At 38.4% G+C, this 27,251-nt stretch overlaps 2 protein-coding genes across 2 annotated transcripts in view; both read left to right on the top strand.

Moving 5' to 3' along the window:
* The window catches only part of LOC111196728 (B-cell receptor CD22-like), a 103,208-nt gene that overhangs the window by 6,643 nt on the left and 69,314 nt on the right, over positions 1-27,251 (top strand). The window contains exons 2-5 of the mRNA XM_049469525.1: positions 3,499-3,881; positions 3,963-4,214; positions 4,315-4,572; positions 23,902-24,159. Of these exons, the coding sequence (XP_049325482.1) occupies positions 3,499-3,881; positions 3,963-4,214; positions 4,315-4,572; positions 23,902-24,159 (1,151 nt within the window). The remainder of the gene's footprint in view (positions 1-3,498; positions 3,882-3,962; positions 4,215-4,314; positions 4,573-23,901; positions 24,160-27,251) is intronic.
* Positions 24,143-26,603, top strand: LOC111196729 (uncharacterized). The gene is made up of 4 exons (XM_049469945.1): positions 24,143-24,496; positions 24,618-24,705; positions 25,560-25,608; positions 26,333-26,603. The coding sequence occupies exons 1-4, from the start codon at positions 24,193-24,195 to the stop codon at positions 26,576-26,578; spliced, it is 687 nt and encodes a 228-aa protein (XP_049325902.1). The 5' UTR covers positions 24,143-24,192; the 3' UTR covers positions 26,579-26,603.

The raw sequence follows: 27,251 nt of genomic DNA on the forward strand, positions 1-27,251 counted from the left end.
CGCTGGAGGGTCTTGCGGTCAGAGACGGTGCAGGTCCCAAACCAGGCAGTGATGCAGCTGCTCAGGATGCTCTCAATGGTTCCTCTATAGAAGAGTGTGAGGATGGGTGGAGGGAGACGGGCCTTCCAGCTTCCGGAGGAAGTAGAGACGCTGCTGGGCTTTCTTGGCTGTAGAGCTGGTGTTCAGGGTCCAGGTGAGGTTATCTGCTAAGTGGACACCAAGGAACTTGGTGCTCTTAACAATCTCCACAGAGGACCCGTCGATGTTGAGTGGAGAGTGGGTGTGTTGTGCTCTCCTGAAGTCAACAACCATTTCCTTTGTCTTGTCCACATTCAGGTGAAGGTTGTTGACTGTACACCAGTCTGTCAGCCGTGCACTAGTGATTGTATTACTGATTGTACTAGTGAGTGTACTACAGGTAGTGCACTCGGGATTGTATTAAGTGGAATATACTATTGAGTGTACTACAGGGAGTGTACTACCGATTGTACTAGTGAGTGTACTACAGGAAGTGCACTCGGGATTGTATTAAGTGGAATATACTAGTGAGTGTACTACAGGGAGTGTACTACCGATTGTACTAGTGAGTGTACTACAGGAAGTGCACTACCGATTGTACTAGTGAGTGTACTACAGGGAGTGTACTACCGATTGTACTATTGAGTGTACTACAGGTAGTGTACTACCGATTGTACTAGTGAGTGTACCACAGGAAGTGCACTCGGGATTGTAATAAGTGGAATATACTAGTGAGTGTACTACAGGGAGTGCACTCGGGATTGTAATAAGTGGAATATACTAGTGAGTGTACTACAGGGAGTGTACTACCGATTGTACTAGTGAGTGTACTACAGGAAGTGCACTCGGGATTGTAATAAGTGGAATATACTAGTGAGTGTACTACAGGGAGTGCACTCGGGATTGTATTAAGTGGAATATACTAGTGAGTGTACTACAGGGAGTGTACTACCGATTGTACTAGTGAGTGTACTACAGGAAGTGCACTCGGGATTGTAATAAGTGGAATATACTAGTGAGTGTACTACAGGGAGTGCACTCGGGATTGTATTAAGTGGAATATACTAGTGAGTGTACTACAGGGAGTGTACTACCGATTGTACTAGTGAGTGTACTACAGGAAGTGCACTCGGGATTGTAATAAGTGGAATATACTAGTGAGTGTACTACAGGGAGTGCACTCGGGATTGTATTAAGTGGAATATACTAGTGAGTGTACTACAGGGAGTGTACTACCGATTGTACTAGTGAGTGTACTACAGGAAGTGCACTCGGGATTGTAATAAGTGGAATATACTAGTGAGTGTACTACAGGGAGTGTACTACCGATTGTACTATTGAGTGTACTACAGGTAGTGCACTAGTGATTGTATTAAGTGGAATATACTAGTGAGTGTACTACAGGTAGTGTACTACCGATTGGACTAGTGAGTGTACTACAGGAAGTGCACTCGGGATTGTATTAAGTGGAATATACTAGTGAGTGTACTACCGATTGTACTATTGAGTGTACTACAGGTAGTGCACTTGGGATTGTATTAAGTGGAATATACTAGTGACTGTACTACAGGGAGTGTACTACCGATTGTACTATTGAGTGTACTACAGGTAGTGTACTACCGATTGTACTAGTGAGTGTACTACAGGAAGTGCACTCGGGATTGTATTAAGTGGAATATACTAGTGAGTGTACTACAGGGAGTGGCGTGCACAGACATTTTGGGGGGCAAGTGCTCAGGGGGGGGGGGAAGGGCACTTTTTAGCGCACGTGGAACACTTCATTATAAAAAAAATTACATGCATATGTTGAATGAAATTTGTCTTTTATTTGTAACATTCTCTAAACGTGAGTTGTCAATGGAAAAATGTCACACCACCTACTGGTAAAATACACAGTAGTTTGGTGCTGTATGAGACATATTACTGCACAACAAACTGATTTCAGGTTGGGTTTAGAGGGCAAACGGTACGATTTTACTTGATGTGTATGTACCTGGCTGGTGGGACACGGGGGAGAAGAAGCCTATCTGTTTCCGTGCGCACTGTGCTGAAGACTCGCTGAACTGAACTGCTGCTGCAGCGCATCTAGTGTGCCTTGCCAGCAGGAGAAGGTTTGATATTGGGGGGGACACATCTATAATGTAATATAATATAATATAATATAATATAATATAATGTATTCTGCTTATTTGAATAAGCCCATTTTATAGTCTCTTAAAACAACATTTGTGGAATTACCTTTAATCACAAATAAACCATTCTTTTTACTTCTGTTTATTATTAGTTACGTCCAAGTAAAGGTCACTTTACAACCTGAACATGTTACTCCACTTTACATTTACTGTTGATAAAAAAATATGCGTGCAATGTCTGAACTATATACAAATATATGAAAAAAACAGATGTTTAAAAGAATATAACAGATGTTATTATTATTACTATTATTATTATTATGTATTGGAATGTCAATTCTGTTGTATATTTGTATATTTACATTCACGCCACCTTTTTTCGACTAAAAGTACTTATGATGGTGGACTTTTACGTAAAAGAATGTAACCTTATGTTTCATAGAGATTTTTGGCAGAAGTTAATATAAGCGTTAGATTACCCAAACCCTCCTAGTCTGTTAGTTTCATGAGTTTTTACTAAAGGACCAGATATATTCCATCAGTAAATCTAAGGGGCTAAGGGATTTTAACAGGTAAACTCAATAAATTAGAGTTTATAAGCTGATCATGTGGATGAGTTAAGAAACTGCTTTAAACTACCTACATGAAGTATTGTACTAAATTCTGTCTCTCCACTACATCCAGCTTCTAGCTAACTAGTTAAGCTAGCTAAAATAATTTTCCTTCATTATAATTTACAGTAATCCTAGTCTACAAGTCACAATGACTATCACAAGCTCACAGAGGGTTTGATCTGGGTTTTGAGTCGTTTATTTTTAACCAGCTATTAGAAATAATCTCTACACAGTGTACATGGTAAGCTCCGTTACCTTTTAGAAAAATCACTGTATATCCAGATCTGTTATAACGTCAGCTCGCTGCACCCCGCTGCTGAATCTAAAAAAGAAAACTTTACAAATCCTCCACAGTGAAGGGGGGGCTTCCACACTCTCCTCCCGCGAGTTGATTGGCTGTTTCTATTAAGAGGCGGGACTTTCTAGTGATTGTATTAAGTGGAATATACTAGTGAGTGTACTACAGGGAGTGTAGTAGCAATTGTTTTAGTGAGTGTACTATCGCACCTGCTATCACTCCGGCTATCATTCACACGACCAATGCCTCTTTAACTTCTGGTGTATTTCCAACTGCTTTCAAACAAGCGCATGTGACACCACTGCTTAAAAAGCCTTCTCTATATACCAGTGAGTGTACTACAGGGAGTGTACTACCAATTGTACTAGTGAGTGTACTACAGGTAGTGCACTAGTAATTGTATTAAGTGGAATATACTAGTGAGTTTACTCTCCAGCCTCAGTAATCAGATCTTTACTGCATCTTATGTTTCAGGAGCTTCTGGAGCCGAGTGGAGTATGAATTACATCCAGCAGGGAATATGTGCTTTAAATGGATCTACAGTGTTTATGAACGGAACTTTTACACATCCAGAACGTCTTACAGTGAAAAAGTCATTTTGGGTCATAGACCCAGTTAAGGATGTTGATCCACCTGATCTGAGTGCAGGTTCAAGTTTCTCAGGCAGGGTTGAGTATTTAGTTGATGAAAAGAAAAACTTTGCCCTCAAGCTGAGAAACGTAATGAAGAAGGATGAACATGAGTACTACTTCAGAGTCTTAACAGATGTAGAAGGTCAGAAATGGATGAGAAGTCCTGGGATAAAACTCAGAGTTACAGGTAAGATAAAGCAGAGCTTCTCAATGTTTTCCTGTTTAAATAAATCACTTTCCTGATCTGATGATTCTCAAATTATCTCAGAGCTCCATGTAGAATCTCCTGGAGAAGTAACAGAAGGAGAATCAGCAGTTCTGACGTGTAAAACCACCTGTAGTCTGACTGATCCAACATTCATCTGGTACAAAGATGGACGTCCTTTAACCACAGAGATGATCCAGAAGAATCAGCAGCTCCACCTGCAGACAGTCAGCAGTGAGGATGCAGGCAGTTATAGCTGTGCTGTAAGAGGATCTGAACATCTCCCCTCTACTGCTCAAACTCTCAGAGTCAGACGTGAGTAAAGTTCTCATTCTTCTCTAAACTCTGGGAATGGTTGAACCACACAGTGATATTAGAGATTAGCAAGAAACGCTAAAGTCAGATCTGTCTCTAGATCCTCCAAAGAACGTCTCAGTGTCCATCAGTCCCTCTGGTGGAATAGTGGAGGGAAGTTCAGTGACTCTGAACTGCAGCAGTGATGGATACCCACCTGTGGAGATCTACACCTGGTTTAAAGGATCATCATCAGTAGGAACAGGAGGAACCTACAGCATTCCCAACATCAGCTCTGAGGACAGTGGAGAATACACATGCCAGAGTCGTAATGAACTCGGAGAGAGAAGATCCACTGCTGTCTCTTTAAATGTTCTGTGTACGTTTATGATGTTTTATTATATTCCATTTGGTCCATTTCCTGAAACTTTAAATTCTCAAAAATCTTGTTTTGTCTTCTCTAGATCCTCCAAAGAGCGTCTCAGTGTCCATCAGTCCCTCTGGTGGAATAGTGGAGGGAAGTTCAGTGACTCTGACCTGCAGCAGTGATGGAGACCCACCTGTGGAGATCTACACCTGGTTTAAAGAAGGTGGAGACTCACCTGTAGGATCTGGACAGAGTTTCAGCATCATCAGCATCACTGCTGATCACACTGGACTGTACTACTGTGAAGCTCAGAATGCAGTTGGAGTTCAGAAAGGATCTGTGATGATTGGTGTTCAGAGTAGGTGGTGAATAATAATGTAAAAATGATCTTCTTCCCTCAGCAGATCAGATCAGATCTGCAGTTTGGATCACAGTGGGAGGAGGAGGAGGATTTCTTCTTCTTCTTCTCTTTATTTCTCTAAACTCTGGGAATGGTTGAACCACACAGTGATATTAGAGATTAGCAAGAAACGCTAAAGTCAGATCTGTCTCTAGATCCTCCAAAGAGCGTCTCAGTGTCCAGTGCACAGCACTGACCTGCAATAAATGCAATTTATTTCTCTCCTGCATTGAATGTGGATGTGATTCCTGCCAGAATCACTTGCCGATTTCCGTGCTTTGAGCATGGCGGCTAGTGTTCAACCCCGCTCACAGGATAACACCTTACTTATATGACGTATACAGGTGTGAGGGTTCCCAGGGGATTCCAAACTTGAAAGCATCCAGTTCACTGTAAACCCATACGTTGTTTGAACTCAAATTATTTAAGTCTGTTTTACACAGAATTGGATATTTCTAAACAAAACTCAACTATTTTAAAACATTTGTGTGCACAGATACTGTACTATTCAAACTGAGATCTTTGAGTTGAACCAACTTATAATAACTTTATAGTTAAGTCTGTTTTCATTAACGGCTTCTTTTCTATTGGCTTCTGTCACAATCTATTTGCACACTGGGTGTGTCCAACAGTTTCTGACCAACACTCACCATCAGTGTGTAGTGATTCCCCCTCTGGGCTACCTTACTTAGTTGTAAAAAATAACGATGTTTTAATTTATATTAATGCTAACTCAAGTTTTTGTTCCCTGTTACTTAAAAAAAATGCCTTTTTTAAGTTAAGTAAACTTAACTTATCTGGTCTTACAGTATAACAAAAATGAAAAAAGTTCAAATAAATTCCCCTTTAGTTGTAAAAACTTGATGTTCTAAGTTATTCTAACTTAAGTTTTTATTACCCATTACTTAACTTTCTTAAGGCAGACGGTTTCCTCAATTTTTTAAAGTAAATTCAACTTATCCGGGTTTACAGTGTACTTGAATAATGTTATTTTCCACTATATCTTGCCTACAGTTTTCTCTGCAGTTTCCGGTTGAGGTTGTCTAACAGTTGATTGTATCTCAGCAGGTTTCCGGGTGGTCCCGTATGCAGCTGTTGGTGTGACTGTAGGAGGTTTTGGGGTTGCAGCTGTAATTTTCTTGGTGAGGTAAGAATCAAAAGCCAGCATTATATTTCTAAATTATATTTTTTTACGAAATTGCACACATTTAAGATCAAAGCTGTGACCGAAATGTCTCCCTACGTACTATTAAATACGGCAGCCATTTTTCTTTGAGTGTCCGAATCATAAGAGGGAATTCGAATGTGATTTTGAGGCACAATGAACTCCCATAATGCATCATGATTTATAGTAAACATCGCTTCTTACTAAGCAAGCTAAATGTGTCCCAGAATGCATTGCAGGTCTCGCTACTAAGCAACAGACAGCCGAGCAAACGGAGAGGACAGCGAGTCAGCAGGGTTGCCAGATTGTTACAGTGGGATTCAGATAAAACCAATTCACTGGATAAAACGTGTTTAAAAAAAAGACCCAAACAGCTGATGTTCATCATATCAACCATATTACAGGGTTTATTCCAACATGATCTCAAATAAAATACTTTAAATATCTTAAACATCACTAATTACAAAAAACAATATTTAAAGGAGTTTATCTGCATGTTTGTATTATATACTGTATGTGTTTTGTGCATTGCATAATAGGACACACAAACCAAAGAAAAGTAAATACAGTATATAATCCAATCTGGCAACATTCAGCCACAGCCCAAAAGTCCAAAATATTATTCACAACAGTTTTTAATATATACTGTACATACTGACTGTTCCCTGAGAGCAGGAGAAAGAGGCGGAGCAGAAATGTGGATGAACAAGTGCACATGGTGAGTAATGATACAGTTCCGGTTATTAATCAGACAGTGATGGGTCGCTTAAGCCTTCTGTTCTTTTTGGCTTGAAAAGGATCATTTTCTGACCTGCCTTTTAATGTTCTGTTCTTCAGATCTCTGAGCAAATCAACCCACTTCCTGCTGACCAGGATGTATCCAGTAACTCAGGCTGCATAAATGTAGAAGTGAGTTAAAAGATGTTAAAAAATAAAGAAAAGAAGTGCAAATCCTGAAGGAAATTAATTTGGATAAGTTTCTTTCCAGTTTCTTTAACCAGTGTGTTTTAATGTTTCGTGTGTGTAAATTAACTTTTCGTGAGCACAGATGTGAAACTAGCGAGCAAAAAAAAAAAAGTGATGAAAATGTTGCTCTCGAGCTTCATTTTTCTCCTCTCTGGTGCTTTTTCACGTGCTGTGTGAATTACCTGCTGCGGCAGTTTCTGCTCGACTGAGAGTTTTGCGCTCAGTGTCAGCGACTGAGAGTTTTGACAGTTTGAGGGCGGGGCCAGGGTCACCTCCCTCAGCGAAAGCTATTGGCATCTCCATGACGGACCGCCTACCTCCACGAGCCGGAGGAGGGCGGGGAAAGGAGGACAGCAGGTGAGTTAGCTAGCTGGCTATGCTAACATCCAAACAGCCCGCTCTCCAGCCTGCCGGCTCTGTCTGTCGGTCGCTCCGGGCAGTAAACCCGGGCAGACAGAGCGGCTCGTGGAGGTAGGCGGTCCGTAACGAACCCCGGAGATATCAGCCAATAGCGCCCCCCAACTGTCAAAACCACCTCTTTCAAAACTCGAGCGCAAAAAACTCAGTCGAGCACAAAATGCTGCAGCAGGTAATTCCTGGTGGTTGTTATAGTATTAAATGTGGTTCTTATGGTGTTGCCTAGCTGTTGCTTGGATATTATTTCTGGGCAGTTGCTGTAGTATTCCTGGTGGTTGTTATAGTGATTCTGAGTGGTTCCAAGTGTGGTTGCTTCAGGGTTATTAAACATTTGGTTAGTTTGTAGTTGATAAGGTACAACAGGTGGTCACTATAGCGTTTATTAGTTATTACTAGGCATTTGCTGTAGCATTCATTGTGGCTGTTGTACTGATGCTAAATTGTTGCTAAGGTATCTTAGATGTTTTTAACAAGTTTATATGGTGTTCATAAGTGGTTCTGGATGGTTGTGACAGAATGATTACTATGTTATGTACACAATGTGGTTCCCAGTTTGGTGCTAAAATGTTGCTAGGCCCTTAGTACAGTAACTCAAATGGTTGCTATGATGTTGTATGATATTGCTAGGATTAAAGATCCCCCTAAAAAAAGCATAGCTCTCTTATATCTTCACTTTATCTGTCTGTTCTGCAGGACATTGGACGCCAAGCTGGTCCTTGTGACGATGATGCATCCAGTGATTCAGACTACCTGAAAGTAGAGGTGAGTTCATGATGTTATTGAATATTTACACCACAGAAACTGCAATTCTAGGGTACACAGCTCGTGATAATACAGATTATGGTACTTAAAAAAGGCAAAGATTAAAATGGAAAGCCAGATCTTCAGAAATTAGCTTCTCTATACACCACCACCAACAATCAAATCAAACTAAATAATGGGATGACCAACTGCACCAAAATTAGTTTTAACCAGAAATCTCTAAGTTCTTGACCCCTGAAGTATCATTTTTTATTCATTGGTATTAATAAGAGGCATGAATCTTGTAATTAATGGTTACATATCCCTATAATCCAAAGAATGGGCTGTTAACGTGATTCCTGACTGATTATTTTTTGTTCTCTAGGACTTTGCAGACACCTCCAAGCCATCTGATGACAGTGCATCCAGTATTCCAGACTACGAGAATGTGGATGTGAGTTTAATATTACATGTTTTACTATATTAAAGAATAATCAGTGAATGTTGTATCTGGTCCTCACCTTCTTCTAGATAAGTTTAACACTGTTGAACTGAAGGAGGTGTGGTAGGGGCCACCATCTCCATTAATATTTTTACTCACTGTAGTTTAATTATTTTGACAAGAAACTAAAGTTACTTGTATCAGTTGAAACAATATAATATTTATTTATTTATTTTAATCTTGGCATAGTTGAATAAGGAGATTTCTGTACATGAAAGTGGAAACCGTGAACCTTAAACACTGTGGTTCCCACTTCAAATGGAGCCCAAACAGATCTGTAAAATGGGTCGATCCCAAAATCTCAAAACTGTTACATCATAGTCCTGACTCATTATATGCTCATTGAAAGCTGAACAAAATTGAAAATCACCTAAATTGTTGCTGTGGTATCCCAGGTGCTTGTCTTGGTGTTCTATAGTGGTTGTGACAATGTAACTATTATTATATTTTAGGAGGTTGACATGATGTTGCTTATTGGTTCCCAGGTTTTACTAGAATGTTGCTAGGAAATTACTATGGTATCCCAAATGGTTGCTAGTGGTTGTCAGTGGTTGCTAGGATGTTACAAGTGTATATTCATCATGGTTACATTTGAAGGGCGGCGATAAATTCTGACTATGTGGACATAGATGTGAGTTTATAATATTAAAGCTGCGTTGATGTAGTGATAATATATTTAATGATTACAACATTAAAGTGAATGGAAACTCTATTAGTTTATTGGGGAAAATGTACAGTTATGTGAGTTAGAAGCTGCATCTCAGCTGCTTCTATAGATGGTGGATTGATGCTAAATCTAGAAATCTGGTGCAGACATTCCTGGGAAACTCTTGCTGTATGTGGGTGAGCATTATCCTGCTGTAAAATGCTATCATTTGGGCGTTCTGCTATGAGAGGCAACAACATTTGTGTATGCAGGATGTCCTGCACATATCACTGAGCTCTTACTGTTCCTCCTATTACTACTAGGGGTGACCGACCATCATATCACACCAGCAGTTTACACTGTGAACTTTTCAGTCCACCTAGTCTCAGTGAATGTGATAGTGGCTTGCTGAAGGCCATGCCGTCCAATTACGAGGCACTACCTCATAGATAGATAGATAAAACTTTATTGTCCATTAAATTTACATGAAATGGAAACTTGTCTTTGGCAGAAACACCCAGTTCCCATGTTTTACTAGAATGTTGCCAGGAAATTACTATGGTATGCCAAATGGTTGCTAGTGGTTGTCAGTGGTTGCTAGGATGTTACAGGTGTATATATTTATTATGGTTACATTTTACGGGCGGCGACACTTTGCACCCCATTCATTTCTATTGGAAAAATGTCCACCAACAACTTAACAGTTATTTTACCTGTCTGTTCTGCAGAACATTGGACACCAAGCTGGTCCTTGTGATGATGACGCATCCAGTGATTCAGACTACTTGAAAGTAGAGGTAAGTTTATGGTGTTAAAGAATTAACATATTTTGACAATACAGAAACATTTTTATTGGTTTCAGTAAAAATATATAAAAGAATACAAATCAGGATACAAAGAAGAAACTTTGAGATTTACCATTATTCAAAAGGGAGAGTCAGATGTTAGCATAGACATCAGGACTTTTCTAAACCCCTCCACTAGCAATCCCAAATAATGGGATGACCAACTGCACCAACATCCCTTTTAACCACAAATCTGTATGTTTTTGAGCCCTGAAGTATCATTTTTAAATGTGGGTTTTATTAATAAAGGCCAGCATCTTGAAATTAATGAAATCACTATTACTCCCAACATAATAGATCGATTTTTTAACCCATTAAAGCAAAACCCCTGTAATTATTTTTATTCTTATTGATTTTTTCTTCTGCAGGACATCATAGGCAACGCCAAGCCATCTGAAGATGACGCATCCAGCATTCCAGATTATGAGAATGTGAAAGTGAGTTTAATGTAGCATATTAAAGAATGATAATATTGTTAGCTAATATCTTACAATGATGTAATGAAAGTCATTTTCTCTGGCTTTATAAAGTGTTAAATGCATTACTGCATCATTTTACTGTGCAATGATTAGGGCAAATACATGAAATTACAGAAACACAATAAGTAAATAAATAAATAAAAACAAAAGATAAAAATACATACATATTATAAATGTGGAGAGATTGTGTATTACATCCTTATTCAGAATAGCCACAGCAGATGGAACAAATGACTTTTTGTACCCGTTCTTCTTAGCTAGTGGAACCTTTAGTCTCTTGCCTGATGGGAGCAACTGAAACGATGAGTAAAGGGGGTGAGTGGGATCACTGTAGACCTGAACTGCCTTTTTTGTCATGGATCGGCTGTATAGATTATGAAGTGACAACAGTTTGGCGCCAATAATTTTACTGGCTTGATTAACCACTTGGGTCAGCTTGTTCCTATATTTAACTGAAAGGTTTCCATACCAAGACACAATGTTAAAACTTACAACACTCTCAATAAATGACCTATAAACCATGATCAGTGTGTGCTTGCTGGTATTGAAACTCCTCAACCTCCTAAGAAGAAAAAGCCTCTGCCTCGCCTTTTTATAGATTTCATCTACATTAATCTGAAAATTGAGTCTGTTGTCAACAAACGTCCCCAGATATTTAAAATGATCCACTTGTTCCACTTCCTTCCCTTTCATCATGATTGGTTTGAACACAGACCCTATGCTGCTAGCTACCCTCCTTGCTCCAAAGCATATCTCCTTGGTCTTACTAACATTAAAATCAAGGAAGCTGGCATCAAACCAGGTGACTAGTTGACTAATGCACTGAAGGTAGGAGGAGTTGTTAACATCCTCCAATCAGGCAACAAGGGCCATATCATCAGCATATTTTATAAGCGAGATATCTTTACTGTTATATTTGATCTTATTTGTGTAGATTGAAAATAAGATGGGGGGTAAAACGCACCCCTGTGGGACCCCAATGGTCAGAACAAGACAGTCAGAAAAAGTGCTACCAATACAAACACGCTGGGGCCTCTTGCTCAAAAACTCTCCGATCCACAGAACCATGCTATTGCTAACATTAAGATCACATAAACGTTGTAGGAGAAGATGGGGCTGGACTGTATTAAATGCTGAGGAGAAATCCATAAAAAGCACCCGAACATAGTTACTACTCTAATCCAAATGACTATATACTTTATCCAAAAGAACCAGCATAGCATCTTCCACTCCTCGACCAGCTTGATAGACAAACTGCACAGGGTCCATGAGCTTTGCTGTTTGTAAAATAAGCTCCTTACTAACTAGGTGCTCCATGCATTTGCCTAATATAGATGTAAGCACAATGGGTCTATAGTCATTAAATAATTTAATATGAGCTGTTTTTGGCACTGGAATAATCTTCTGGAACCATCTTCCAAGCCTGAGGGACAAAACTAATATTAAAAAAACAGCTAATATAACTGGATGAAAACAGATCCCAGTTGAGTAGCACATTCCTTCAAGACCCTTCCTTTCCTAAATCAAAGAAACATATCATTTTGTTTTTATATATATTTATTGGAAAGGTACTATTGCAGTTAAGCAGTCCAGAAACCTGCAGCTACTTTAGGACAACAGCCACTTCCTACCTCAAATCACAATAAAGTTACATTACTGTGTTTAATCTGTGTTTAATCTCTAATAAAATAGAAGAAGAGAAAAAAAACTGCGATAATTCATTTGAAAAACAAATTATTTTGGACTTGATAAATAATGATTTCTCTTTTTTTTACAGGACATTGGACTCAATGCTCATGATGATAAAACATCCACAAATTCAGACTACGTTGACATGGACGTGAGTTTATAATATTAAAGCTGCGTTGATGTAGTGATAATAGACATTCCTGGGAAACTCTTGCTGTATGTGGGTGAGCATTATCCTGCTGTAAAATGCTATCATTTGGGCGTTCTGCTATGAGAGGCAACAACATTTGTGTCTGCAGGATGTCCTGCACATATCACTGAGCTCTTACTGTTCCTCCTATCACTACTAGGGGTGACCGACCATCATATCACACCAGCAGTTTACAGTGTGAACTTCTCAGTCCACCTAGTCTCAGTGAATGTGATAGTGGCTTGCTGAAGGCCATGCCATGCAATTACGAGGCACTACCTCATTGCTCATTGCTATCTTACACCCTTTCAACAGTCTATTTTCACACCTTCCTCCTGCATCGTTTAAATAGCAATAGTGCTTCTGAATATATCTACACTTTTGGGCGTGGTGGTCTGGAAATGAGGTGTGTTCAGGTAAATTTCTGGCGTACTGCTATCTTGGCAGTGAAAAACACAGGTCCACCAAAGTAAGAGCTTACCTGGCTCTTAAAGTCAAAGGCAAGTTACACACTGATTGGTTTATTTTACATTACGCCCAAAATTAATCACACCCATGATTAATTAAGAGAATTAGTATATGCCTTTTATACGTTTTAAGGCTGAGCAAGGCTATGACAGCAATGACACACTGACACGCCCTAAATCAAGCTGCATGCTTGATGGCTCACCTATAAATCACTAAAATGGGCCCTTAGTGTTTTTTTTACAACAGAGCTCAAGTTATGTATTAATAAATCATTTATCAATGTAGAATCAAGCTTTATTTAGCAATAACTGTACGTAGTTAAATTCATATGAACTAAACAAAATGTTTGTCCAATAACTATATCTTTATATATGTGTGTGTGTGTGTGTGTGTGTGTGTGTGTCTTCTAAACTGTATTTCCATCCCATAGAATTTGGTAAAGCAACAGTGAGAACATCTCCTTCATTGTTATTCTGGACCATCAATGGACAGACCTTTCCTTGCACAGCTTTGAATACACTCTCTTTTGGACACCTGTTCTGATTCATGCTTCCAAATGCTTTAATTAAAGTTGTGCTCAATGGAATGTCAAGTCTCTTGCCAGTAGAATAACTTCTGTAAGGCCAGTATTGAGTTGTGGAGCAGTGAAACTGAGTCCATCCGATACTTTTTTGGATGATTTGATTTGGGGATGAGTTTGGTGGTGATCATCCAAGATCTGGCTCCTATAGTTGAACATAGTCAAAACCTCACAGCAATGCTCCAAAATCGAATAGAGCTAGGCTTTCCCTGGACAATAGAAACAGCTACTTAGAAAAAAAAGCTATAGATAAACATGTTTTTATTACATTTTGTTTCAGCAGGTGTCCCAATTTTTTCACCATTTATTAAATTTTTGCTATTACATGAATTCTATTGTATAAAAAGCTGAAAGCTTATGTTATCAATAAGTGCTCAATACGTCACTTTCATGCTTTTGCTTTGCTTCATTTTCAAACATCATTTCTATATTTTTTATTTGTGTATGTTTCTGTAATAAAGTATATATAAACTAAATCAATGTATAGAATCATTGTTTTGATTGACTGTATAAAAGCATGAACAGAAAAACTGAAGTGAAGTAAAGCAATCACAGGTCTAGCACCTGCTTGCTGGTTGCAGTATGATGTGTAACCCCACCCATCCCAAAATGTTTCAAAACAATCATTTTTTTCCAGTGATTAATTCCAACAGGTAGTTTTTCTTCAGAAATTGTTTTCTAAAAATGTTATTCTGCCACTTAAGAATGACTAAAGTGAGTAGGTCTTTGGTTTTTGCTATACAAGCTCTGGTTGCAAAGTCGACAGCATGGGGGACAATTTCGCAATTTGGCATTTCTATAGAATGGAAAGGTAATGGAACTTGCAAACATATTTAAAGTAATGGTGACTTAAAACTTAAGTTCATTCAACTTTAAAGTTAAAATTTAAGTTATTATTGTTTAAATCTCCTTTGAACTTCATGGTCAGGTGAATTAAATACATAGATCAGAAAATGACAGTTTTACAACATAGAGGCTGCATAATCATAATAAATGATCTACAACTACAACTGACTTAAGATGAATAAACACTGATGGTGTCAGAAACTAAAGTACACACTCAATATGCAAATATATAGTTGTAAATCCAAGCTCTATTGATGGCTCTCACCCTTTAGTCTATTGGCTCCCAGTGTGCAGTTTTTAATCCAACATTCACATAAACTCAGTAATTTAATACAACCTCACAAGTTGGGTTTTGCACCTAGCAAATATCTGGAGTTTATTAATCTGGAATTAGACAGAAATATGTGTTGATTCTCTAATTTAGAGGTGTTTACTAATAATACTAATAAAAGTATTACTTTGTTTTAATGTTTGCAGAAATTGATGAAGAAATAAACTGTAAATAATAAATAATAGTAATTAAAATGCAAATAATGAAGCATGGAAAAATATGCTCTCTCTCTGTGTTCAAAGAGCAAGATTAGCATGATAAAGGAAGTTCAAGACAAAGCTGCAGAGGAAATTATGATTTACCATAGGCCTCATAGTCTTAAACCATGACACAGAGTTCATCCACAGATAGATTTGATAAGTATGATGGCTGAAATGCAAGATAAAGCTTTGAATATTAGGAAATGTATTATTTTCTTAGTTTAAGTTTATTTGTTTTAAGAATTTATGCCATAAAGAAAAAGTTGTTTGATCAGTAAACAAGTTTCAGAAGGTCATAAGTACAGCGGATGTGTGATATTGTGGTTTCTCAAACCTCGCTTAAGAGCTGTGCATATTCAGAAGCTCAAGATGGCCCTCAAGAAAAAAAGCGTGATGTGGCATTTATCTAATTTAAATATTTTCCAATGTGACATTTGCGCACAAACATAACCTAAAAGAACATGTTGGATATTGGATCTAAGAAACAAAGAGTCTGGTCCTAATTCTAAACCTAAACCAACATTTAACCTCATCCCAAAATGTAACCTCCAACCTGATCATAATCCTAACTATAACTCTAACTGTCCTAACCCTGGACATAATCCTGGCCTAAACCAAACATATCCCTAACCCTAACCATGGCCATAATCCTGGCGTAAATCAGTTACACCCTATCCCCAACCATGGCTATTATCTTGGCCTAAACCAAGGAAATCCTTAACCTTACCCTGGCCATAACCCTGGCCTAAACCAACAATACCCCTAACCTATAATATTGGCCCAAAACCAACCAAATTCCTAACCCTAACCCTGCCCATAATCCTGGCCTAAACCAACATTATCCCTAACCCTAACCATGGCCATAATCCTGGCCTAAATCAATGATATCCCTATCCCTAAGCCTGGCCTAAACTAAGCATATCCCTAACCCTAACTTTGGACATAATCCTAGTCTAAACCAGTCATATATCTGGCCCTAATCCTGGTCTAAACCAAGTAAAACCTTAACCATAACCCTGGCCATAATCCTGGCCTAAACCAATCACATTCCTATCCCAATCCCTGGCCATAATCCTGGCCTAAATGGAAATGATCATTTACTATAGGCCTCATAGTCTAAACCATGACACATAGAGTTCATCTACAGATAGACTCGATAAGTATGATGGCAGAAAAGCAGGATAAAGCTTTGAATATTAGGAAATGTATTATTTTTTTAGTTTTATTTTCCAAGTTATTTGCTTTAAGAATTTTCTGCATTTTTTGTGTTTGTCCGTTCAGTGAGCAAGTTCCAGAAGGTCAAAAGTACAGCGCATGTGTGATACTGTGGTTTCTCAAACCTCGCTTAAGAGCTGCACATATTCAGGAAGCTCAAGATGGGCCACAAGATAAAAGCGCAGTATAAATCTCACTTAAATTCACACATATTTTCCGATGTAGCATTTGCACACAAACATAACCTAAAAGAACATGCTGGATAATGAATTTTGAAACAAAGGGTCTGGTCCTTATCCTAAACCTAAACCAACATTTAATCTCAACCCAAAATGTAACCCCCACACTTGGACTAAACAAGGCATATCTCTAAGCATCACACTGGCCATAATTCTAACCTAAACTATGCTTATGCCTAAATTTCATCCTTTCCAAAATCCCGACCTAACCCAAGCATACCCCTGTCCCTAACCCTCGACATAATCCTGGCCTAAACCAATCACACCCCTATCCCTAACCCTGCACATAATACTGGCCTAAACTAATCATATCTGTAGCCTTTTCCCTTGCCCTAATCCTGGCCTAAACCACGTAAATCCTTAACCCTAACCCTGGTCATAATCCTGACATAAACCAATAATAGTGCTAACCCTAAATCTGTACATAATCCTGACCTAAACCAAGTAAATCCTTAACCCTCACACTGTACATAATCATGGCCTAAATCAACTACATCCCTATCCCTAACCATGGACATAATCTTGGCCTAAACCAAGTAAATCCTTAACCTTACAGTGGCCTTAACCCTGGCCTAAACCAATCACATCCCTATCCCTAACCCTGGCCATAACCTTGGCCTAAAACCAACCAAATTCCTATCCCTAGCCCTGGCCATAATCCTGGCCTTAACCAATAATATCCCTATCCCAAACCATGGTCATTAGCTGGGCCTAAACCAAGTAGATCCTTAAACATAATCCTGGCATAAATCAATCACATCCCTATCCCAAACCATGGTCATTATCTGGGCCTAAACCAAGGAAAGCCTTAACCTTACCCTGGCCTAAACCAATAATACCCCAACCTATAATCTTGGCCCAAAACCAACCAAATTCCTAACCCTAGCCCTGGCCATAATCCTGCCCTGAACCAAGCATATCCCTAACTCTAGCCCTGGCCATAATCCTGGCCTAAACCAACATTATCCCTAACCTTAACCTGGCCATAATCCTGGCCTAAACCAATCACATTCCTATCCCAATCCCTGGCCATAATCCTGGCCTAAATGAAAATGATCATTTACTTTAGGCCTCATGGTCTAAACCTTGACACATAGAGTTCATCTACAAATAGACTTGATAAGTATGATGGCAGAAATGCAGGATAAAGCTTTGAATATTAGGAAATGTATTATTTTCTTATTATTATTTCTTTATTTTCCAAGTTATTTGCTTTAAGAATTTTCTGCATTTTTTTTATTTGTCCGTTCAGTGAGCAAGTTCCAGAAGGTCAAAAGCACAGCGCATGTGTGATACTGTGGTTTCATAAACCTCGCTTAAGAGCTGCGCATATTCAGGAAGCTCAAGATGGCCCTCAAGATAAAAGCACAGTATAAATCTCACTTAAATTCACACATATTTTCCGATGTAGCATTTGCACACAAACATAACCTAAAAGAACATGCTGGATAATGATTTTTTGTAACAAAGGGTCTGGTCCTATCTTAATCCTAAACTTAAACCAAGATTTAATCTCAACCTAAATTGTAACCCCTACTCTTGGACTAAACAAGGCATATCTCTAAGCATCACCCTGGCCAAAATTCTAACCTAAACTATGCTTATCCCTAAATTTCATCCTGTCCAAAATCCTGACCTAACCCAAGCATACCCCTGTCCCTAACCCTCAACATAATCCTGGCTTTTACCAATCCCTAACATCCCTATCCCTAACTATGCACATAATACTGACCTAAACCAAGCATATCCCTTTCCCTTGCCCTAATCCTGGCCTAAACCCAATAAAACCCTAAATCTGTACATAATCCTGACCTAAACCAAGTGAATCCTTAACCCTCACACTGTACATAATCCTGGCATAAACCAATCACATCCCTATCCCTAACCCTGGATGTAATCCTGGCCTAAACCAAGCAATTCCATAAACTTAACCCTCATCCTGATCATACATTGGGCTTCAACCAAAAACCTGGGCTTCAGATTGACCATATTCTTGGGGCTACATTTAACCTCAACCCAAAAACTCAGACCTATTTCTCATCCTGGCTTTAATCCAGGTCTTAACCATAACCGTAACCCTAACCCTAAACCCTCTTCCTGGCTTTAATCCCAATCTCATCCATAACTTTAACACAAATCTTAACCCTCTTCCTATTTCTAATCTCATTTTAATTATAATCTCATCCCTTCCTGGCTCTAATCCTAATTTAACCATAACCTCAACCCAAACCCTAACCCTCTTCCTGGCTCTAATACCAATGTTAAGCATAATATCAACCCTTCCTTGCTCTAATGTGAATTTTAACCATAATCTCAACCCTTCCTGGCTATAATCCCAATTTTAACCATAAACTCAACCCAAACCCTAACCCTCTTCCTGGTTCTAATCTCGATTTTAACCATAATCTTAACCCTTCCTGGCTCTAATCCCAATCTTAACCATAATCTCAACCCTTCCTGGCTCTAATCCCAATTTTAACCATAACCTCAACCCAAACCCTAACCCTCTTCCTGGCTCTAATCCCAATCTTAACCATAATCTCAACCCTTCCTTGTACCCAAACCCTAACCCTCTTCCTAGTTCTAATGCCAATCTTAACCATAATCTTAACCCTTCCTGGCTCTAATCCCAATATTAAACATAATCTCAAACCTTCCTGGCTCTAATCCCAATTTTAACCATAACCTCAACCCAAACCCTAAACCTCTTCCTGCTTCTAATCCCAATTTTAACCATAACCTCAACCCAAACCCTAACCTTCTTCCTGGCTCTAATACCAATGATAAGCATAATCTCAACCCTTCCTGGCTCTAATGTCAATCTTAATCATAATCTCAACCCCTCCTGGTTCCCAAACCCTAACCCTCTTCCTGGTTCTAATGCCAATCCTAACCATAATCTCAACCCTAAACCATGACCTTCACCCAGGCTATAATCTTGACTTTAACATTGGCCTTAAACCTAAAACCAAACCCTAATTCTGATGTTTAATTCTGATAAATAAAGTATTTATTATGAGCATGTTACTCCTGATCATGTGCTAATCTAAAACATCAGAAATCATTGATGAATCCAGCAGCAGAGGAAGATGGGCAGCAGACCGTTGTCTCCAGGGAACCATCAAAACACTGAAATGAGGAAATGAAAGTGCCACAGTCTCAGAGTTGGTAGATAAATCAGCGTGTCACTGGCTGCTGCCGAGAAGGTCACATGCTTCCTGTAAGAGGAAAGAGTATATTAATAGGGTTAAAGTACATCATCAGCCCTACAGTGAAATGAGACACTTTAAAAACTACTTCAGATTTGTACATTCAGAGATGACCCTCATTACAAGACGGTAAGATCACGTCAAATATATATATTTCAGATCAATTTCAATACATTTAAAGCTATTCTGTAAAGTTAATAATGGGATATCTTCTAAAACTGAGTCTTTGATGTGATATAATAATATATTTATAATGTATTGACTACTGCTTAGACAATACAAACTCCTTATTTTAATAAACGATCACTCAGTGACTTCAGCTTGCATCCATCGCTGGCTTAAAGAGCTTGTCTATTCTCTGTAAAGCAAGTATTTTTAAAATAATAGAACTTTATATAGTGCATTCAGCTCTAGAAAAAAAGAGAGCACTTCAGTTTCTGAATCAGTTTCTCTGATTTTACTATTTATAGGTTTATGTTTGAGTAAAATGAACATTGTTGATTTATTCTATAAATAATAATAACAAAAAAAAAACAAGATGCAGAGCTTTTTAGGCCTCAAATAATGCAACGAAAACAAGTTCATATTCATAAAGTTTTAAGAGTTCAGAAATCAATATTTGGTGGAATAATCCTGGTGGTTTTTAATCACAGTTTTTTTTTCATGCATCTTGGCATCATGTTCTCCTCCTCCACCAGTCTTACACACTGTTTTTGGATAACTTTATGCTGCTTTACTCCTGGTGCAAAATTCAAGCAGTTCAGTTTGGTTTGATGGCTTGTGATCATCCATCTTCCTCTTGATTCCTATTGAGTGTTTCTGTTTTTCACTTTTGCCCAGAGTCCGAAAACCTGTTGGTATTAAAGACTAAGCTAAAAACCTTCACTCAGGATGGCTCCTCTTCATCCTCTTCATCCTCCTCTTCTTCTGGTGTTTCTGCTGATGGTTGTGGGTGAGTTAGAAGATCCTACTGTTATTTTATACTTGCAACATCTCAATGCACATATTCTTTTCTTTATAAACTCAACTGTTGCTTTAAAAAGCAATTAACTCTTTATATTTAGGCATGCTAACTTTAGTTCTGAGTTAGCTTTTTACTCAGAATCAGCTCAGTGTTGTAAAATAACTAGAGATCTTTACTGCATCATATGTTTCAGGAGCTTCTGGAACAGAGTGGAGTGTAACTTACGACCAGCAGGAAATATGTGCTGTAAAAGGATCTACAGTTTCCATGACTGGACGTTTTCAACACCCAGAAGGTCTAAAAGTGACTGAGACGTTTTGGATCAGAGATTCCTTTACCATTTTGAGTTGGCCTGATCTGCGAACAGCGTCTGATTACTCCGGCAGGGTTGAGTATTCAGTTAATGAACAGAATCACGTCTCCTTTAAACTGAGTAGCGTAATGAAGAGGGACGAACAGGAGTACTGCCTCAGAATTATCACAAACAAAGAAAAGCAAAAATTTCTGGGAAGACCAGGAGTAACGCTCCGTGTTACAGGTAAGACCCGGCAATAGGTAAAACATCTGGTCCGTGATTTTTTTTTTTCTTTGCACAGATAGAATGTGACATCAAATAATTTGATAAACAAAGAAACAAACAAACAAACAAAATAACTGTGCGGGGACAGTAAAAAAGCCTAAAAGAGGCTTGTACAAAGTACTTTCCCTCCAAGGAAATTATAAGAGAAACACAGAAAAAGAAAAAAATTGAGAAAAAACAAACAAACAAAATGATAATAATAAACAATAATGAATGATAATTAAAAAATAAATAGATAAAATAAATAAAATAAAATGCTTCTCTGGTGAGCTTTTTTTTACATTCCTCCCCCTGTGACTTTAGTTTCCGCCCGTTCTCGTTTTTCTACCGTTCTTGGGCACCCTATCTCCTTATAAAGGCGTTTTTTCCCGGCCCTGTCCCAATAGTTCACTAGCTGTCAGGGCCAGACAGGAATGAGACTGGTGCAGATACAATAAAATAACTTTATTAAAAGTAATAGAGCAGACAGGGGTAGTCAACGAAACCAGGTCAATACCAGAGATACACAATGTAGAGAAACCATACCATAAACGGAAGACAGTCCAGAGTTCATACACAGACAGCCAGTATCACAGGGTAGGCAAAAATCCAAGGTAGTATTAACAGTCCAGGTCATACATGAAAATCCAACACAAGGGAGCTGGCAAAAATCAATGTCGGTAGAAAACAAAAACAAGATCATACACGGAAATAGACAAGGGCAAGAGAAACGCTTCGTACTGTAGGATTTACCAAACAGATACTCGGCGAGGTGTGAGCGTGAGCATGGTCCTTATATACTGAGGGAAATCAGTACTCGGGACTTCCTGGTGGTGATGCGTCATGTGATCGGGAGTGTGTTTTGTGTCCTTGAGTGGTGCGTCCTGGGTATTGTAGTTAATCCTGTGGGAATTGCAGGTAGAGCTGGATGTGGGAGACTTAGACATGCTTTCAGCACCAGACATGACACTAGCCAGGGCAGTGGTAGTTTATTGGATTGCGACCCTGGCGACACGGGTTTGATCCCGCGTGAGGAGGGGTGTGTTTATTTATTTATTTATTTATTTTGTCCTTTCTTCTTGGGTTTACCTGCTTTAAGATCAACTGTTCTGCAATTGGGTTCAACGACCCTCTTGGCTGGAGAGCTACTAGTATGTAGCACTCCATCCCATTACACTTCATTACACTTCATTTTACAAAACAGTTTTTTTGTGGCCCTCCACATAATGGCTTGGAAAATATCTGGCCCATGGGTAAAGTTAATTGCCGACCCCTGATAGTGCCAATGAACTATCAACCTATATTTAGGGTATTTAGGTTCAAAATATTGAATTGTTATAGGTGGGTTCCAGACCAGACCCACTGTGACTCTTAACCAGGAAAGACCCAATCAGATGTTAGATTGATGAATTGATTGATGCTTTTACAAAACACCAAAAAAAAACTAATTGCACCCTTTTTAGCAAATGTGATCTAACATCTCCTGAAGAAATGACCATATAGGTCAATCATTTCAATCCAAAAAAATACAACCCAACAATTCAAATTACAATACAATTCAATCCAAAAACTGTACAACCAATATGGTCGTATTTCTCCCATTCACTGGTAGTGCTTTTGGGAAAGAAAGCTAGATTAAGGAGAACAGCTAATTTTGCAAATATGTGAGAGATGAACCATTTTCATTTTATAGGTTGATTACAGTAATTATTAAGGCAAGCAGAAGAAGTTTCATACTGAAAAAAATACTTTTAACTATTTTTACTAGATAGTTCTGGTGGAAACAGGAGAGTTGAGGTGCACATTGAATTCTGCGTGATTTGATCAGCCGTGGTTTTATGTTTTTTGGATACAATCCGGGTTAGCACCCGAACATCCCTTTCAGACAGCTTCCTCTTACAGCGTCCACAGTTAATCCTGTTGGATGTGGTTGGTCCTTCTTGGTGGTATGTTGACATTACCCTGGATACCGTGGCTCTTGATGCATCAGAAAGACTTGTTGTCTTGGTCACAGATGCTCCAGCAAGACGTGCACCAACAATTTGTCCTCTCTGGTATGTCTCCCATAATGTTGTGTGCATTGTAATATTTAGAGCAGAACTGTGCACTTACCCTGATAATTGAACCTTCACACTCTGCTTCACACTCTGCTCTTACTGGTGCAATAATGTGCAATTAATGAAGATTGAACACCAGGCTGCTCCAAATTAGCCATGAAACCTAAAATCCCACACTAAAATGACAGGTGTTTCAGTTTCATTGTCCAACTTCTGTACAATTCTTGTTCTTTAAACCTTTATGTTTTAGCTTTTCTTTCCTGATCTGATGGTTTTTCATTATCTCAGAGCTCCATGTAGAATCTCCTGGAGAAGTAACAGAAGGAGAATCAGCAGTTCTGACGTGTAAAACCACCTGCAGTCTGACTGATCCAACATTCATCTGGTACAAAGATGGACGTCCTTTAACCACAGAGATGATCCAGAAGAATCAGCAGCTCCACCTGCAGACAGTCAGCAGTGAGGATGCAGGCAGTTATAGCTGTGCTGTGAGAGGATCTGAACATCTCCCCTCTACTGCTCAAACTCTCAGAGTCAGATGTGAGTAACGTTCTCATTCTTCTCTGGGAATGGTTGAACCACACAGTGATATTAGAGATTAGCAAGAAACGCTAAAGTCAGATCTGTCTCTAGATCCTCCAAAGAACGTCTCAGTGTCCATCAGTCCCTCTGGTGGAATAGTGGAGGGAAGTTCAGTGACTCTGACCTGCAGCAGTGATGGAGACCCACCTGTGGAGATCTACACCTGGTTTAAAGGATCATCATCAGTAGGAATAGGAGGAACCTACAGCATTCCCAACATCAGCTCTGAGGACAGTGGAGAATACACATGCCAGAGTCGTAATGAACTCGGAGAGAGAAGATCCACTGCTGTGTCTTTAAATGTTCTGTGTACGTTGATGATGTTTTAATATATTCCATTTGATGATTTTCTTCACAATTCACCATGATTCATTTCCTTCTTACCTGTTTGCTTTAGATCCTCCAAGGGACGTCTCAGTGTCCAACAGTTCCTCTGGTGAAATGGTAAATCTGACCTGTAGCAGTGATGCTAACCCACCTGTGGAGATCTACACCTGGTTTAAAGAAGGTAGAAGCTCACCTGTAGGATCTGGACACAGTTATGTTCCTCTACAGAGTGGATTCTACTACTGCCAGGCTCAGAACCAACATGGAGCTCAGAGATCAGCTGCTGTTTCAGTGGTTTCAGACATTCTGAAGAATTACAGTAAGTTGTTTTTTTTTCATTATATATATGATTATTTTTATAAATCTACTTCTTACAGTTTCTGGATAAATATTTGTTTCAGGGTTTGAGTTTTATTGCTCTGTTGTCTTTATGCCATCAGATCAATCCTTGATTCTATATGGAGCTGTTGGAGCTGGTGGAGTTTGTGGGCTTGCAATCACATTTATCACTGTGTGTTTCTGCATGAGGTGAGAATTTTATCATTTTAATTGAAGTATTGAGTAAGAATTTGTGAAGATTTTAGTCCATTTACCCTTTAAAATCAACCTAAAAATTAATATACAGTACCTCTTAAAAGTCATCCATAGGGACATACGCAAGAAAACTAGGGGTGAACAATATGGACAAAAAAGGCAATTCAGCTTCATATAGGTCGTGTTAGTGTGTCTTTGCTATTGTAATGACAGGAAAAGTACACTTTGCCCAACTCGAAACATGCAAAAGTCATGTATTAATTCTCTTAATTAATCAAGGGTGTGGTTAATTTTGGGCGCAATGTGAAATAAACCAATCAGAGTGTCTGTTGCTCATCATTCTCTTTAAGAGTAGATCAGGTGAGCTCTGGCTTTGGTGGATTGCTATTGTAACGGTGCAGCTACCTGGACATGTTCAACAAACTCTTCTCAGCAGAGGAAACTGAGCTGCTGGTTGACGCTGTGAAGGAGCTCCAGCAGCTCATTTACGGGAACAGCAATGTTATTTTATTTACTATTCTGTTTATTGTTGATGTAAATGTTGGGGTTGTGCTGCAAAGATAGCGATGGACGTCTGACTGTTGGCATCTGTCTAGGTTGTTTTCAGTCAGTGGAGCTCCTGTGTTTTCTGTTGCCAAGATAAACTAGCAAAACTCCAGAATATATATATATACATATGTTTAGTTTTTGATACATTAAAACATCTTTTTGGTGATGTTGTACCACTTTAGTGGCTTAACAAACCACCAATGGTACCACAGTATCACAGTTTAAGAACGACTGTAGTGTAGTGCAGTGTATATGACATAATAAGTCCATGATCAATATTACATATATTTTCTTTTCAGGAGCAGGAGAAAGAGGCAGGCTGGAAACGTGGATGAACAAATCTATGCAGTAAGATTTTACTATTCAACTTATATATCTATATATCATCACTGTCCAATGAAAAACAAGTATCTGTACAAAACAGCAACTTTACAGGAGAGAGAAAAAACCCTCTAAACTTTCAATGGAAGTCAATGTAAAATGAGTTTATTACAAGTCAATTTGAAGTATTTCTATTGGTCCATTCATCAAGAAATGTTGGCACAGTGTAAGGGACAGTTTGTCTGTTCAAATTATGAAGTAAACGAAAAATCAACAAAAATTTAAATACTTGTTTTTCATTGGACTGTGATGATATTCAGCAAATTAGTTTTTAATGTATTTTTTATGTCACTGTGTGATCATGGAATGTTGCTAAACACAGAAAGGAAAACCTGTAAGAGGAGAAAAGGCTGTGAAGCATACCAAAATGTCAAACCAAATTAGCAAATTAAAATAGAATATGATTTATATTTTATTTAGTTTTTGGATTTCTTGTCAGATTTCCATTTTTTCTTTAATCTTTTTTCTCTTTTACTCACTGGTATATGTCACCTCCCTACAAAGGTGCGACAGAGAATTAGGCCAGTGCCTGGTCAGTGTTGATTACTGCTGGGGATTCTGGGACTTTGAGTTTTTTGCCAATATCCACCAGCTCTTCTACTGCAGTACTCCAGGCCCTCTGCTGGTGGTTGGTGGTATAGGTTTCTTTCTTACTTTTTCTAATGTTCTCTTCATTTTCTCTGTTTTACAGAATGTCGTGCGCAATGCCCGTCCTCCTCATAATGATGATAATAATGATGATAATGATGATGATGATATTCTAGACTACGAGAACGTTCCAGTGAGTTACACGTTAGCAGACACTTTTCAACCTTGTAGAAACCAAAAATTAAATCAATCATTTATTAATCGCCATTTGTTAACTTTTTCCAAAATATTTCTAACACATCACTCATTTTACTTCAGTTTAACTGTACAGACTGTACCTGCTTTTTGATATTTTTTGTAGGATTCGAGGAAGCAACACTGAGACCATTGCCAACCACAACATTAAAAACAGCTGGACCAAACACAGTGTGTAAATGCTTCTAAAATAATTATGTCCTTTTTGTTTTATACAATATACTGCATATTCTATTCATACAGCTATATTCTATAAACTACAGACAACATTTCTCCCAAATTCCTAATAATCATACTGTCATTTAGTGCGTTTATTTACTGAAAATGAGAAATAACTGAAATAACAACAAAAAAGATGCAGAGCTTTCAGACCTCAAATAATGCAAAGAAAACAAGTTTATATTCATAAAGTTTTAAGAGTTTAGAAATCAATATTTGGTGGAATAACCCTGGTTTTTAATCACAGTTTTTTTCATGCATCTTGGCATCATGTTCTCCTCCACCAGTCTTACACACTGCTTTTGGATAACTTTATGCTGATTTTCAACTGGTGTAAAAATTCAAGCAGTTCAGTTTGGTGGTTTGATGGCTTGTGATCATCCATCTTCCTCTTGATTATATTCCAGAGGTTTTTAATTCGGTAAAATTAAAGAATTTCATACATTTTAAGTGGTCTCTCTATATATATTTTATTTTATTTTTTCATCTGTAAATTCTTAGGTTATGTTGTGTTTTTGTTGTAAATTTGCTTTTGAATTGTAATAAAA

This window comes from Astyanax mexicanus, chromosome 21 (genome assembly GCF_023375975.1).
Source record: "Astyanax mexicanus isolate ESR-SI-001 chromosome 21, AstMex3_surface, whole genome shotgun sequence".
NCBI lineage: Eukaryota > Metazoa > Chordata > Actinopteri > Characiformes > Acestrorhamphidae > Astyanax > Astyanax mexicanus.

Excerpts from the sequence above, each read along its gene's own strand:
- LOC111196729 (XM_049469945.1), top strand. The coding sequence starts at position 24,193 with ATGATTTTCTTCACAATTCACCATGATTCATTTCCTTCTTACCTGTTT. Across the intron at positions 24,497-24,617 it reads AGACATTCTGAAGAATTACA|ATCAATCCTTGATTCTATAT; the intron begins GTAAGTTGTTTT and ends TTATGCCATCAG. Across the intron at positions 25,609-26,332 it reads TGGATGAACAAATCTATGCA|AATGTCGTGCGCAATGCCCG; the intron begins GTAAGATTTTAC and ends TCTGTTTTACAG.